The sequence below is a fragment of the Poecilia latipinna genome, unplaced genomic scaffold (assembly GCF_001443285.1).
Source record: "Poecilia latipinna isolate Pla-1442-1.1 unplaced genomic scaffold, P_latipinna-1.0 Scaffold4116, whole genome shotgun sequence".
NCBI classification, from domain to species: Eukaryota; Metazoa; Chordata; class Actinopteri; order Cyprinodontiformes; family Poeciliidae; genus Poecilia; species Poecilia latipinna.
The window spans coordinates 1-13740 of NW_015116732.1; the positions used below are offsets into that span (position 1 = coordinate 1).

The 13740-nt window shown below is 37.4% G+C and overlaps 1 protein-coding gene across 1 annotated transcript; it reads right to left on the bottom strand.

Moving 5' to 3' along the window:
- Positions 1 to 98: 98 nt before the first annotated feature.
- On the bottom strand, positions 99 to 12800 carry LOC106942211 (multidrug and toxin extrusion protein 1-like). Its single transcript, XM_015025440.1, has 15 exons — positions 12540 to 12800; positions 12134 to 12235; positions 9534 to 9602; positions 9316 to 9464; positions 8918 to 8960; positions 6803 to 6847; positions 6243 to 6340; positions 5544 to 5641; positions 4305 to 4418; positions 3707 to 3774; positions 3518 to 3626; positions 2651 to 2726; positions 2498 to 2567; positions 2279 to 2411; positions 99 to 235 (listed from the first exon to the last, which is right to left on the bottom strand). The coding sequence occupies exons 1-15, from the start codon at positions 12750 to 12752 to the stop codon at positions 114 to 116; spliced, it is 1509 nt and encodes a 502-aa protein (XP_014880926.1). The 5' UTR covers positions 12753 to 12800; the 3' UTR covers positions 99 to 113.
- Between the last annotated feature and the right edge of the window lie 940 nt (positions 12801 to 13740).

Below are 13740 nucleotides of genomic sequence, written 5' to 3' on the forward strand. Positions count from 1 at the left end.
CTTAAAAAGCATAAATGACGGTCCAACATATATATATCACAGCTTAGTTTGACTTCAAAATATCTTGTTTTTTTATTATTGAATCCACTTCTTATTTGAACATTTGTATACTTTTATAAAGAAAGAAGAGAATAGCTCACCTTCTGCGTCACTTTTTTCCAGTCAGCTTTAAAGATCAAAGCAAGGAAGAAACCCGTCTGGATGAAAACACAAATTAGGAGACCGAGCCACAAGCCTGAAAAGACAGATTAGCACATATGACAAATAACTACTGCGCTCTTAAGCAAGTTTTGATTTAAGTAAAGGAAAGTAACCAAATGAGTTAACTGAATTTTATTTGAGATTTTTTATTATTGAATCAAACTGAAATACTCATCATGACAGTATTTCTGCTCTTGGGCCTATTTTTGTATCTATTTAAAGTAACAAAACAAATATTATTCACAGATACAGTAAGCTTCAAATCCATTGTCTGAGTTACTTTAAAGAGCTTTTGCCTTCAGTTAGAAGATGAAATCAAAAAGTCTGAAATATGTGTACGTCCAACACGCTTTCCTAAGGCTTTTTATGATGTTCCTAATTGATTAACAAAGGAAATATTAACAGAGACTATAATCATCTTATTTCACAAGGTCAAAGGAGTGATGCTGGTCTGTGTAGGTCTGATTTAAGTGGACAGCAAAAAGCAGGAGGCAAATTGTGGAAGAAAAATGATGAATGCTTGGAAGAGTGGTGGATGGACTCACTAGACTTTACAAATAACTTTGAGCTTAAATATCAACATTGAACATAATTCCCAATTTATTTCTTAGGAGCCGGTCATTCAGTATGCATGTACTAACAATTGTAAAGAAAATGCAAGAAAATAGGGCAACATGCTGATTAATGTAAAGTAAATTTAGTGTGACTGCATGCTGCAGAGTGATGCTCGAAATCTCAATTATTGTTTCTGCCACTATGAAATTATCATGAAGGAATCACTGAATGGATTAAATCTGACCTTTAAGCATCCGTCTGTTTGCTTTATCCAACAAAAATGCATTTCTGGCGCGGATAACATTTGATAAAACTGATCAAGCTAAACACAGGCACCCTCTGGAGGAAGCTCAATACAGCCACTTGTATCCATGATGTTATTGTTTTAGTCGGGATAGCCACAGATGAAGATTGTAAAATTGATAGGCCAGTAAATCACCAGAGCTACCGTTCAGCTTGGCTCTTTCTTTGCCCCAACAAACTAGGGTGACGCCCTCATTCCTGCAGACAAAACCCCAATAAGTCTGTCCATCGTCTGTACGACAGCAAGATTTTATTTATTCATTTGCGACGTCTCTGACTCAGATGGAGGATTCAACCTGTTTCCAGTTGAGAATCGTGTCTTCAGGTTTCACTCTCTACAAGGCAGAACCCAGACATGTTTCCAGTTTACTGTAAAAACTTAAGGTGGTCGTTATATTTTAATATCCAAAAAAGAGGACACTTGGCCCAGTCATAAAACACTTTGGTGAAACAATCAACATGGGTATTGGCCAATGTCAGTTATTTTTTAACATATCAGTATCGGTCCAATAAGCAAATCTGCGCCAATATGAACAACCAATTTTATTTCCATCTTGCTGCCATTTGTTTGTGTCTAGGGGGCAGATTATGTGTTACTTATTGAGCCATGTGACAGTGATTGTGATGCAGGGCAGGATTGTGGGAGATTACACAGAAGCAGAAAGCATCGGGCAATATATCTAATTCTGTCATGTTGGTAAAAAACATTGCCATAGTAGCAGTATCAATATCAAATATCAAATTTGGTGCATCCCGAACATTTTGTCTTTTGTAGCTTAGAAAGTTGAGCAGTAACAGCTGTGTGCACAGTTCACCCTGCCACCCATTTGTTGTGACCAGAACAGTATAAAGTACATTTATTTTGTGTTTTGTCCATAAAGCATCTTGCCTATAACTGAATAAAAACCAACCGTTAGGAAATTTAAAAAAAGGCTGTGGTATTCCATGTATCGCACTAGTCAATTTAAGTATGTCTATTGGTCAAACAATGAGAACCTTGACTTTTTCAACAATAACAGAAAGCTGCTGGATGCACTGCACAGAATGTCAGCATGTCCGGGGAAAACAGGATTTTTGGTTAATCCTAATTTAAGGTTCGACACAAAACACCCAGCTGTCTCTGCACCAGTTGCAAAATGTTTGGACAAGAGCATATGCAGGCATTTTTGATGTTGTGATGTGGTGATATGGACAGAAAAGATGATCAAGAACAAATTACCTAATATTCGCAGCTTGGCCCAAAACATCAGTGCTATTCCGACAGGCAGGCCGATGAGGTAGTAAAATATCAAATTTGACACGGCTGCGATTTTCTGCATCCCACATCCAACAAGAATCCCTGTGCAGACACACTGAAGGATCCCAAAAAATATTTAAAAGAACATTTAATTGATGGAAAAAAATTCAAATTAAAATAAAACACAAAAGTAAAACATACCAGAAGAGCATCAAGGAACTGAAGAAATGTGTAAACTGTCAAGTTGTCTGATACGAGCTGCACAATTTTGCTGCAGAAGACAAGGTGAGCACATCAAGACAGAGCTGCTTATTCACTGCATAGGAATGAATGTGTGTTGGCTGGAAGACTCACACGTCTGAGGTAAATATGTAGCCAATGACGGACTTACAGCCAGCGAGGATGAACCCCTGGAACAGAGCCAGCACTCCTGTGGTGCAAAGAAAAGATACGACACTTTACAAATTATTCAAGATTGGTGTTAAGAGACGCGCAATGATCATAACCATCATATGTGTTGGATATAACACAAGCGGTTTCCTTCCAGTAGGAATGTGTCAGAGCTGTTTAATTTTTGAAAATGTCTTTCGCTAACATTAATTCCACTTTTTGTCAATTTCAAACCACAAACTATAACTATAAACTGTAACTTTAGAGGTGATCATGTGACAGACCAAAACAAAGCATCATTGAGTTAGCTAAGGGGGATTTGTTTAGTCACACATTTCACAAATATACAGAAGATTGACAAAATAAAAGCAATAAGGAATCCAATTTGCAGTTTGCTGGAAGCCTTTCAAGGAACACAAGAAATATGTGGAATAAAGAAAAGTCATACGTGACAGAAAACTTCGACTGACCTCACTCTGAATGCACCACAGTAAAATATGGTGGTTGTAGCAGAAGAAACTGGTTAAAGTTGAAGAAGATGAAGCTAAACACTGAAAGACCCTTTAAGTCAAGTTTCTTTATGTAGCATATTTCAGCAAAGAGGCAGTTCAAAGTGCTTTCCGTGATAAAAACATGACACACTAACTAATCATGTTGGGAACAGCAAACGAGCCGTTTTATCGAGCACAAGCATTAAAATCGTCAAGAGTAATCATCAAATACACATCAAATGTATCAATCAATGGCTGATTACTTGTGCATGTCACATGTTTTTAAAGCAATGTATTGGATTCTTTCTACTTCAAATGCATGTAATAAGTATCTTCATACCTGAAAGAACTAAGGCAACTTTGCAGGTGATTATGGCTCTTGATGTGTTCCCGGCTCCCAAAGCGTTCCCCACACGCACACAGGCTGCAGCGTGGATACCTAAAGGAAACTGCAAGAAAGCATATATTATTCAGTCCAGGTTATGTTTGTAAATAACCCCGGTGATCATTTCTTTCTAATGATGCGTACCATGTATGTTATGGCTCCTATTTCTACCATCAGATGCTGGGCAGCCAGGTCATCTTCTCCAAGCCAACCTAAAAATAATCACAAGTTTTGGGTTTGAGTATAACAGTTTGGGAAAGAGCATGTCAGCAAGTGGAACAGATATTACTAGACTGGAGCAAAACTAAATCAATACATCATAACAAGTAGGATTTACCTTTTTCAATAAAAAGAATGTACAAAAAAAAATTTCAGGATGATGCATCTATCTGACAATTTAACTGTGAAGAGTTAATATGTGTGCAGGTGAAGCACATTTCTAAATAAATAAATTGAGCCAATATCATAAATTTACTTAATTCTTTTAGTTGAGTTGTATCCCATGAACAGACTTGTAATTGACAGATGTAGGTGTAAAAGCAACATACAATGATTAAAATTTTTTTGTTTCTTTTATCGTCTGTATGTATAAATCATATTAAGGATTTCCACAGGCTGGGAATCATTGCTCCATTCCAAGAAACCAATTTACAGAAACTCTATCAGGTCTGCCAAGACGATTTTGAAGATATCCTGTCAAAATTGTGATGCGATTGTGTAAAAGAAAATATAAAACACAAACCTGCAAGAAAGCCTCCAACCTCCCAGACCCACCACTCAAAACAGATCATGAATGCGCTGGGAACGGCCAGCTTCATGTAGGAACCCCAGCCCTGCAGACATTCAGTGGACCAACCTGCAAAAAGGTTTATCCAGATTCTTAGAAAAAAGCACGACTCCATTAACCCAGATAAATATCTGTAATATTTTTTAATCTGTCAGGATCTTATATTTTAATTTTAGACATTAATTTTGATTAACAAAATTAACTAAACTTGAGGAAAAAACTGTATGACATTAGAATAGTTCTAAAAAAAAAAACAAACATTTTTTAAATAGAAATCATATTTCACGCTCCATAGAATCATCTGGAAAACAGTAGATAGTCAAACAAACCCTTTACAAGGAAGGAAACTATAAAATGTATCAATGGAAAGTTAAGCGAAAGGAAAAAATGGGATAGAAAAGATGTATTAGCAATGGTTATAACTGCAGCTTTTACTCATTTCAGGTTTTAGGGACAATCACAACGTCTGTGCTGCAAATGGAGTCAATGTTTCAAGAACCAAAGTACACAGATGTATCCAGGACATGAGCCACAACCATTTTATTTGTTATTTATGGATTTTCTACCCAGTGAATGGAAAACAAAAATGTTTTAACCAAACATTCACCAGACACAGACACACTCCTGCGGTTTTTCTTAATTTTTTTTTCTTTGTTGAAAGAAACTGATTTGGAAAAAACTTCTTTCATCTGATTTTGTAATATTTTTTTTCTGCTTATATGAATGATTGTCATTTTGGTCCTTAGAATACCAAAGTTTCCACTTAACTTTACAATTTGGTCCGTCTGGTTGTGTCATTTTTAAATATTAAATGATTGATAATTTGATCAGCTACTTGAGTAGACTTTTTACCAAATACTTTCTTACTCTTACTTGAGTAATTTCTTAGACAGCTATTTTTTACTTTTACTTGAGTAAAAATATGCTGAAGCAGTTCTACTCTTACTTGAGTACAAACTTTTGGCTGCTCTGTCCACCTCTGAGTCTCCATAGTCAATGCAGAAGAGCTGAAAGTCTTTATTAGCAACTCAGCAGATCTGCTTGCTGATCACCTCCATGCCACATAACAATGGTGTAATTCAGGCAAAACAGTGAAAAAATTATTTCACTGTCTTCAATCCATAATCATCAGAAATAAAGAATCCAAGTATATTTTTGTGACAGTCTATTGATAAAAGAGCCTCTTGATCTTACCTCCCCATGTCTGCTTATAGAGCTTCTTCCACCTGATGTAGCCAAACAACAGAAGGCAAATGATGATCTGAGAGAGGCTGTTGGCAGTCGCTGATCCACTGCAAACACACACACGACAGAACGGATTTATTTCTTAATCTGGTTTACGGCAGACGGTGTAAAGATGTAATTTTACAAGTGTATCTCTGCAGAACCATACAGAGGAAAAACATACACTGCGACTTGCACATAAAGGGACAGTAAAATCATTCAATAGGCCCTTAGCAGGTGTCCCTGGTTGATATGGAGCAAGTGGGGAGACGCGACCCGAACAGGGAGACCCGATTGGTCAAATTGCTGATGAATCAAATGTTTGTACAGCTGGAATCTGGAATGAGCCGTAACATTTCTTTCTTGTCTGTTTTTGCCCTATTATGACCCTTTCTCTCTAAATAAAGATCAAAAATAATAAACGTCAGTGAACTGCTGACTCGGTGTGAACAAAAAACAAATTACCCTTCAAAGACAAATTATAAGATAAAATGCAGAAAAAAATACTTCTCTTGAATGCATACCTTCCCTTTCTCTTTGACTTCCTGCTCTTTTGATTATATTGATTATTATGTATTTTATCTGTTCTCACTTCTGAGGTTTGATACCATATCAGTCGATACAAAGTCCATCAAAATTTCAAAGGCAGGAAATGTTAGGCACACTTACATTACACCCAGCTTGAGCTCAGAAATAAGAAGAAAATTGATCCCCAAGTTCAAAATGTTGGCTACTGCAGCTGTGTACATCTGGGGTAGAATGATCCCCTGATAGATACAAAAATATAGAAGTTAGAATTAGAAAGGAAGTCTGCAGTGACAATTTTCAAACACTGGCTGGCCATAAAACTTGAAAAACAGAAAAAAATAGCACATGTATAAGAAAAATGTACACCAAAGAAATTATCCAACAAGATTAAATATTAATGGATCATTTAGTCAAATATATCATAATGATCAAATCTGATAAACCAGTCAGGGAGGACTATCCTCATGATGTCTGACATCATGAAGATAGGTAGCAAAATGGAAAGTTTAGTAGAAAACTGTTGCACCAATAAACTAGGTAAACCAATAAAATAAGTAAAAGGAAACAAATACGGGATCAGAGAAGAAATACAGTTAAACTGTCAAAACAGGTTGAAAGGTTTTGCCTTAAAAAGTTTCCACAAACTCAGATTTTGAGATGTAACGTAGCTGAGCAGAAAAATACTTTTTCCGGGAAAGTACCTGGTTTTGTAGATAAGAAACCTGCAGCTGATGCAAAAACATAGCCTGGAACAAAAAGAGACAAAAGTCAGTTTTTATATGACTGATCTCATATATCTCTTGGTGTGCAGTATCTTTAAAACATTACAATTTTATGATGATCTTGAGACCTATGATTCTCAAATGTCTTATTTAGTGTTAAGTGCATAAGTAGGTAAATAAGACAGTACTGTTTTAATGTCATATATCTTAGAATAAAATATGAAATACATGTAAAGTGGGATGAACTTTGGAAACTAAACATTCAAGAGTGAACTCTACAGTCAGATTTTAGGTTAATGTGCTTCAGGAGGTAATTCAGTGTCCTTTGATTCATATTTTTTGTGACGCCTCCAAATTGCAGCAAAGTTTTTAAATAAAGCAAAATCAGTGGTTAATTAAAAAGCTTTAAATTCATAGATGGCAAGAAGAGCTTGGTATTCCACGTCTTTGTTATTTTTGTTGAAAGTCAGCCATGATGAAAACAGTTTACCCCGCAGCATCGACTTTTTAAAAGGAAATTGTGTTTCTTACCCATCTTCAGTTGAATAATTGCATTATTCAACTGCTGGATTATCTTAGTTCATTAGAAATGAGAATGAAAAGATAACCAGGAATGGCAGAACTATCAAGCCAACAAATTCCTAATATTATAAGATTTATTTTGTTTTTAAGCATGATCATACAGCCATGGTAAAAAAGAAAGTGCACCCGTCAGTTCAGAAGATTTAATGTATGAATGAGCTGGCTTTCACCTGATTCTGCACATTCTTTTTTTTGCAAATTTAGCATGGATATTTGTATTCTTTTTTGTATGAAACCACACACCACAGACTCCCCTATATGCCACTGCAGGAAACCTAAGGACACCCGCAAAACTTTGGACACATGCAAATTGTGGAAAGCCCTACAATTTAAATGACAAATGATTTATTTTTCCTATTTCTAACCCCAGAACTATCTTAGCATTCTGTCACATCCAACTATAAGCTCCAGTGTATTCATCTGGCATGTTGTGTGGTTGACCAGCAAAAAGTATTCAGACCTTTTTACTCGGGTAACAGGGACAATTACATCAAGTACAATCAATTACCTTCAAAACACTATCAAGATATGGACGTCTACTGACTGTCAAAACAAGCAATGATTATCGATCAGAAAAGCAGCTAAAGCCACGTCTCTATTACCAGGTCCACCATAGTTCCTCCTCATTTTTCATAAACACCTCAAGCCGTGTGTTGCACGCAAGGATTTGATTGACAGCTGACTGCATTCATTGATTGGCACATGATTTACGTCACTAGATGAGCAAAGTGACGGAAACTCCTCTAACAGCAGCATCTCCACCATCATTTTCAGGCCATATAGTAGCTGATGAGATGGCGAGCTGCAGATTGATAATTCTACCGTCAAACCTTCAGGTCCAAACCTTTTTATCTATTGTGGCAGAAGAGCACATACATTGTCAGCTGAACCAAGCAGCTCACAACAAACAAATATATAGAGAGATTGCTGGCACCCAAGGATATATGTGCAAAATTACACCATCTGAGCTTCAACCACAATCCCACATTCCCGCTCATGTTCTTGCTCATATTCACTCTCACATTTAGTGGAGCTAAACTCAACTTGGCAAGAACCAAACCAGACATTAACCAGTTAGATTGAGACTAGACAATGGAGAATGGGTTTAGGAGTCCCATGCTAAACCTGAAGGAGCTTCAGAGATTTACAGGTCAGGTGTTAAAATTTGGAGCATACGGAAGAACGGCAATAAGTGTTGATACACTTGAAAGTCGTTGTTGAAAGAAAGTTCACCACAAAGCTTTGTATGAAATAGAAAGCACGTGGAAGAAGGTGTCCTGTCCAGATGAGACCAAAGTTAAACTTTTTGGCCTCAATATGAAAGAATATATTGTGGAAAGCTAAAACAGGACGGCACGTTGACTACAACTTCCCCACTGTGGAACATTTTTGGTAAAACTGCAGCTTTTAGTACTTCTGTTGAATTGCTTTACTGGCTAAATGCATAATTTTTAAATATGTATTTAGTTTATATTTAAATATAAATAGACAAGTTCAGTTTATTGTACTCACTGGAACAGCAGGAAGAAACGCCATCACGTAAAGGTGGGCAATTCTGAAATGTTGCAAAAGAAAAAAAAAAAAAAAACACTTTTCAACAAGTGCCATAAACACAGTTAGATTTTTGACTTTTCATACCCTGTTTCTGCAGAATGAAAATTATGTTTTCAAATCTATGCTTTATTGTGTTTGTAAATGTAATAAATGAACTAGAGATAGAAATCTTCACTTGGGGTCTTACTAGATTTCGTCCACTGGTAAAGGTAGAAAGCTGAATAATAAACTGCTTAAAGATAATTTAACTGTCAGCCTTGGCCTTGAAGATGAAGATAAGCCTTTTTTGTATTTTATGTTCTAAACCACAGTTTATCCCAGACAGAGTATAAAGATATCAGAGCTGCAGGATATACCGGGCTACTTCATGCTTTTGCTGAAGAAGGAGCAGTAAATTGTGGGAGTTGACAAGGAGAGCCCAGCAAGGCAGACAAAACATCAGCAGGATCAGGGTGCTTTTCTGTAGAATAACTCCCACACGTTTCATGTTCCTGCTGCCATATGTCTGCAAAACAGAGACGTTTCAGTGGCTTGTTTCAAGCACAATAAATCACCGACGGAGCGCTCGGATCACCTGGGAAATGAGAGTATCACACGCCATCGTCAGGCCATAGCCCGTTGCAGTTGTTGTCACGTTGATCATCTAAAGCAACAGACAACAAAACTCAGTTATGAGATGTTTCACGTTAAATCTGATGTTCACGCAAATGTCTAGATTTTGCCTACAATTAAAAGATGTTTTGTGATCAACTTTGCAAACTCAGTTTAAGTTTAATACAAACTACTCAGGGTTAGAAGAATAGATCTTACGAATACACATATGTACAGTAATGTGTAAATACAATAAATATGGGAAGTTTTAAATTGTTTGTTATATTTTAAGAGAGTAGAGGCATGTCAGCAATTATTTATAAAATTCTCAATACATAAAGTAAAAGGATAACATTACAAGCGCCCAGCTGTTTGTCTGTTTCCACTGATATTCTGACCATTGCAGAGAGGTAATGTTATCCTAAGTCATTGAGTCTGAAAGGTCTCCATGCCATAACCCTAATGCTTAGCTCTCTTTACAGGCACTTTGTCAGATTTAAGCCATGATTCTAACTGAGTTATTCCAATAATAAATGTTATTTTAACCTGAAGAAACACGTTGGTAGGATTAAAAGATTATTTCAAACTTAAATTTCAATAATTCTGAGCTCAACTAAGTCTGAAATGTGGTTATCTACCCTTTGCACATATGTTGACAGAACCAGTGTTTTATGCGTCTTTTAAAACAGGGCACACAAGCAAAGTTAATGACTGCCCACGGATTCACGTAAAACATTTGACAGACTGGAGACAGGGAGATACTGTACATGTAGCCATGAACCAGGACAAGTTGTGTTTCTTTAACTATTTTAATTTGTCACTTTAAGTGCCTTCTTTTTCCCACTGTTTTAGATCTTTAATGTGTATTGCAAATCACGCTCACCCACTGACACATCGTATTCTGTATGTCTAACATGCAAACACTCGGACACCAAGAAACCCAACAGTATTCTGGCGACAATAATACACAACTCAGTACAAATTGATTAACAATAATTTAAATTTACCAGCAGATGAGCAACGACAGCAACTTTAACCATAATGAAATATTTTTACATGAATGATGCATTATGTTCTCTACATCGCATGTAAATTTAGATTCAAAATGTTCATGCCTGGCATGTTTCGGTTTTATTTTTAACACCACAATTTTTGGATGTAATATTAATGTTTTGGAGTTTACCAGCCAGAGTCCTGTTTTGAATTTACAAGACTGGTAGCTCATCATTAAAATACCAATGAAAACATAGAAAATGGTCAGTAATTATAAGAAGAGTTTGATTGCTGTAATCTCCTGCCCCCCCCCCCCCCCCCCCCCCCCACCCCAAAAAAAAAAGTTCCACCTGTTATTATTGTTTTGTTATCTATGGAGCGATGCCCTTCTCATCTCCAATGAGAAACTTATTAGAGGACTTAAAACATTAAAACGTAAAACATTAAACCTCACAAACTCATTGGAGAAAATATTTCAGAAAGAATAGTTTAAAAAGAAGTTCAAATTCATTTTTTTAATCTGAAGCAAAGTATAAGCTGGTGTCTTTTTGTCAGTCTATTTTTATATATTAGAAAGTTTTATGTAATTCCACATGTTAAGAACACATTTTTTTTTTTTTTTAAACTTTATGTCCTGTTTTAAATACACCAGTCAGGCAAAACATCATGACCACTTTTTGCTGCCAAAGCAGCCTTAACATCTCCAAGAGGTGGGCTTCACCAGAATTCTGAAGGTGCACTGTGGTATCTGGCGCTAAGATGTTAACAGCTGATCCTTTAAGTCCTGCAAGTTGCATAGTGGGGCCTCCACTGGTCAGTCTTGTGATCTGACCAGTCCACTGATCAGCCTTGTGATCTGTGGAGCCCCTTGATCCACTGGACAGAGTTCTGATTAATTTAACGGCCTAAGTCCATATATTAAGTCTTTGTGCTTCTCAAGCTATTCTTAAACCATTGTTGTTTTGCAGCATTGCTGCTTTGTGTGCGGAAAGAGAACCTTCAGGGAAAATGTTTGGCTTCCAGCATTGATTAGGAAGGTCATAAATGCCGAAGTAACGCTTATTTAGCTGGTTTGCTTTTTTTCCCATAATGCATTCTGGTGCCCTGTGTTGCCCAGCTGGGTGTTTTTGGTCTATTTAACCTTGGAATGACCACTCTATGGAGAGGTTTAAAATTGAGTAAACCTTATTTTCGTAAATAAATTGCATAAACTGACTCTTTCTTTGGAGGAGCTCGAACAGGAGAGCATTCACACAAGAACTTTCACAAGTCTGGAAATCATCATTGCTTGCATTAGAAGCCCTTTTATGTCCTACAATAAAACTGAAATCTTACTTCTCAACAAGTCTTGATCAAAACAAAGAAAAAAAGAGAACAAACTGGAACTGAAAATAAACATAATTCTCTAAACTTTATTTGATGACATCTAAAAATCCACAGATTGAATCCTGTCAATAAAAAGATGCATTCTGTCAAGAACTGATAACAATTCAAACACCTGAGATATTTTCTAATCATCTAACACACACACATACACATGCACACGCAAACTTTATGGCATTGTTAATCTGCAAAAGAACAATTTCATACCGCTGAGGCAAGGGCATATCCAGCCAACTCTGCATTTCCAATGTGACCGCAAAAAATGGTGATAACAAACGGCAGGAGAAAGTTCAGAATCCGGGACAGCAGCTGTAGAAACACAGTTTGGACTGATTTAGCTACTGCCACTAACTGCATCCAGGCAACTACAAAATAAAGAAGTTAGATAGCAGTGGTGTGAAATCAGCAGCCATGAGCTAATTATGCCCCTATTCGATAAGCAGAAGCTTTTTTTTTTTTTTTACTTTCAGCACACATAAAATATTCGCAAATGATTGCACTATTAAACTGGGTTATGAACAACACATCACACAGTAAATCAAATCAAGTAAAGTCACTCCGATCGCAGCTTTTTGCAGATTAAAGAGCAACACTTCAGTTTCCGTCTACTCACCAGGGGGCCTGTGAGTCGTAAGACGTGATAAAGTTCCTCTCTGTAGGCCAGAGGCAGCCAACGCTTCACACACCCACACCAAAACAGCTTGGAGCTGGCAAATGTTGCCCCCTCATCCGCAGGAGGCGCTTCCATCTTGGCAGCATGAACCCCAGCAACGGGTTCTGCACCCTGCAAGGGGGGTGCGGGTTCCAGAGAGCCCGGCCTCTCCATTCAAGCGCAGGGAGAGAAGACAGGACAGGAAAGAAAAGCTGCAGAGCAACTGAGGGAGGGAGGGAGGGAGGGAGGGAGGGAGAGAGGGAGGGAAAGAGGGCAATGGTAGGGAGGGAGACGGGGGCAAGAGAGTTGGCCTATGTGTTCAGCACAGGCACTTTTTGTAAGTTATTGATTGCATCACACTGTTTGCAGGAGGAACAAAAGAGAATGAGTGACAGAAAGTAAGAAAGCAGAGAAATAAAAAAAAACAGGTGAGTTGATGGGATATTCATGAGGATTGATTACATATGTCTTGTTCATTTTTCTGACAGGCAAACAAAAAATGACAACAACAACAAAACAAAGAGTCATTAAAGTCATGTGAACTCTGTGCCTGCCCTTCAGGTTTACGCCGCTGACGGAGGGGTCACATCAGGGCTGTGGGAGGTGGGTTATTGTTGGGGGGCAATGAACAGTGGATAAATGTTTGAGTTGGATACACACAGTGAGAAAGCGCCATGCTTTCAAAGCGCCTGTGTGGGTTTGTATGAGTGGTCTCTGAGCCCTCCGCAGTAATCTGATGAGGAATGCTTGTTTGTTGCTCATATGCAAGGAGCTACATTGACCGACTGCAAGCTAAATCATATTTGTGTTTTATCGCATATCTTTTGCTCTTTTTTCCATTTTATTTTGTTGCACAATGCATTAGACGCTGATCTTATCTCACGCCAAGTGTACTTTGTCCACTGCCTGGATGCCTGCGTTCTCCCTCAACTCTAAGAAAACGAGTCAAATGAACATGCAAACTTGCTCTTGTCCATGTTTGCTGACTGAGCTCTGGAATTTCATAGAAACGTGTAAATGTAACTTTACCTGATGCTGATGAACAAGTTCATTCAACCATGCAGCATGTAGATTTAGGGGACGGTGTTTTCAGAACTCATATTAAAAAATTTACAATGTATGAGTAAATGATTTGTTTATACACTATGTGCACAGGTTGTAA

Excerpts from the sequence above, each read along its gene's own strand:
- LOC106942211 (XM_015025440.1), bottom strand. The coding sequence starts at position 12,752 with ATGGAGAGGCCGGGCTCTCTGGAACCCGCACCCCCCTTGCAGGGTGCA. Across the intron at positions 8,961-9,315 it reads CAAAAGCATGAAGTAGCCCG|AATTGCCCACCTTTACGTGA; the intron begins GTATATCCTGCA and ends GCAACATTTCAG. Across the intron at positions 3,775-4,304 it reads GGTTGGAGGCTTTCTTGCAG|GTTGGCTTGGAGAAGATGAC; the intron begins GTTTGTGTTTTA and ends GATTATTTTTAG.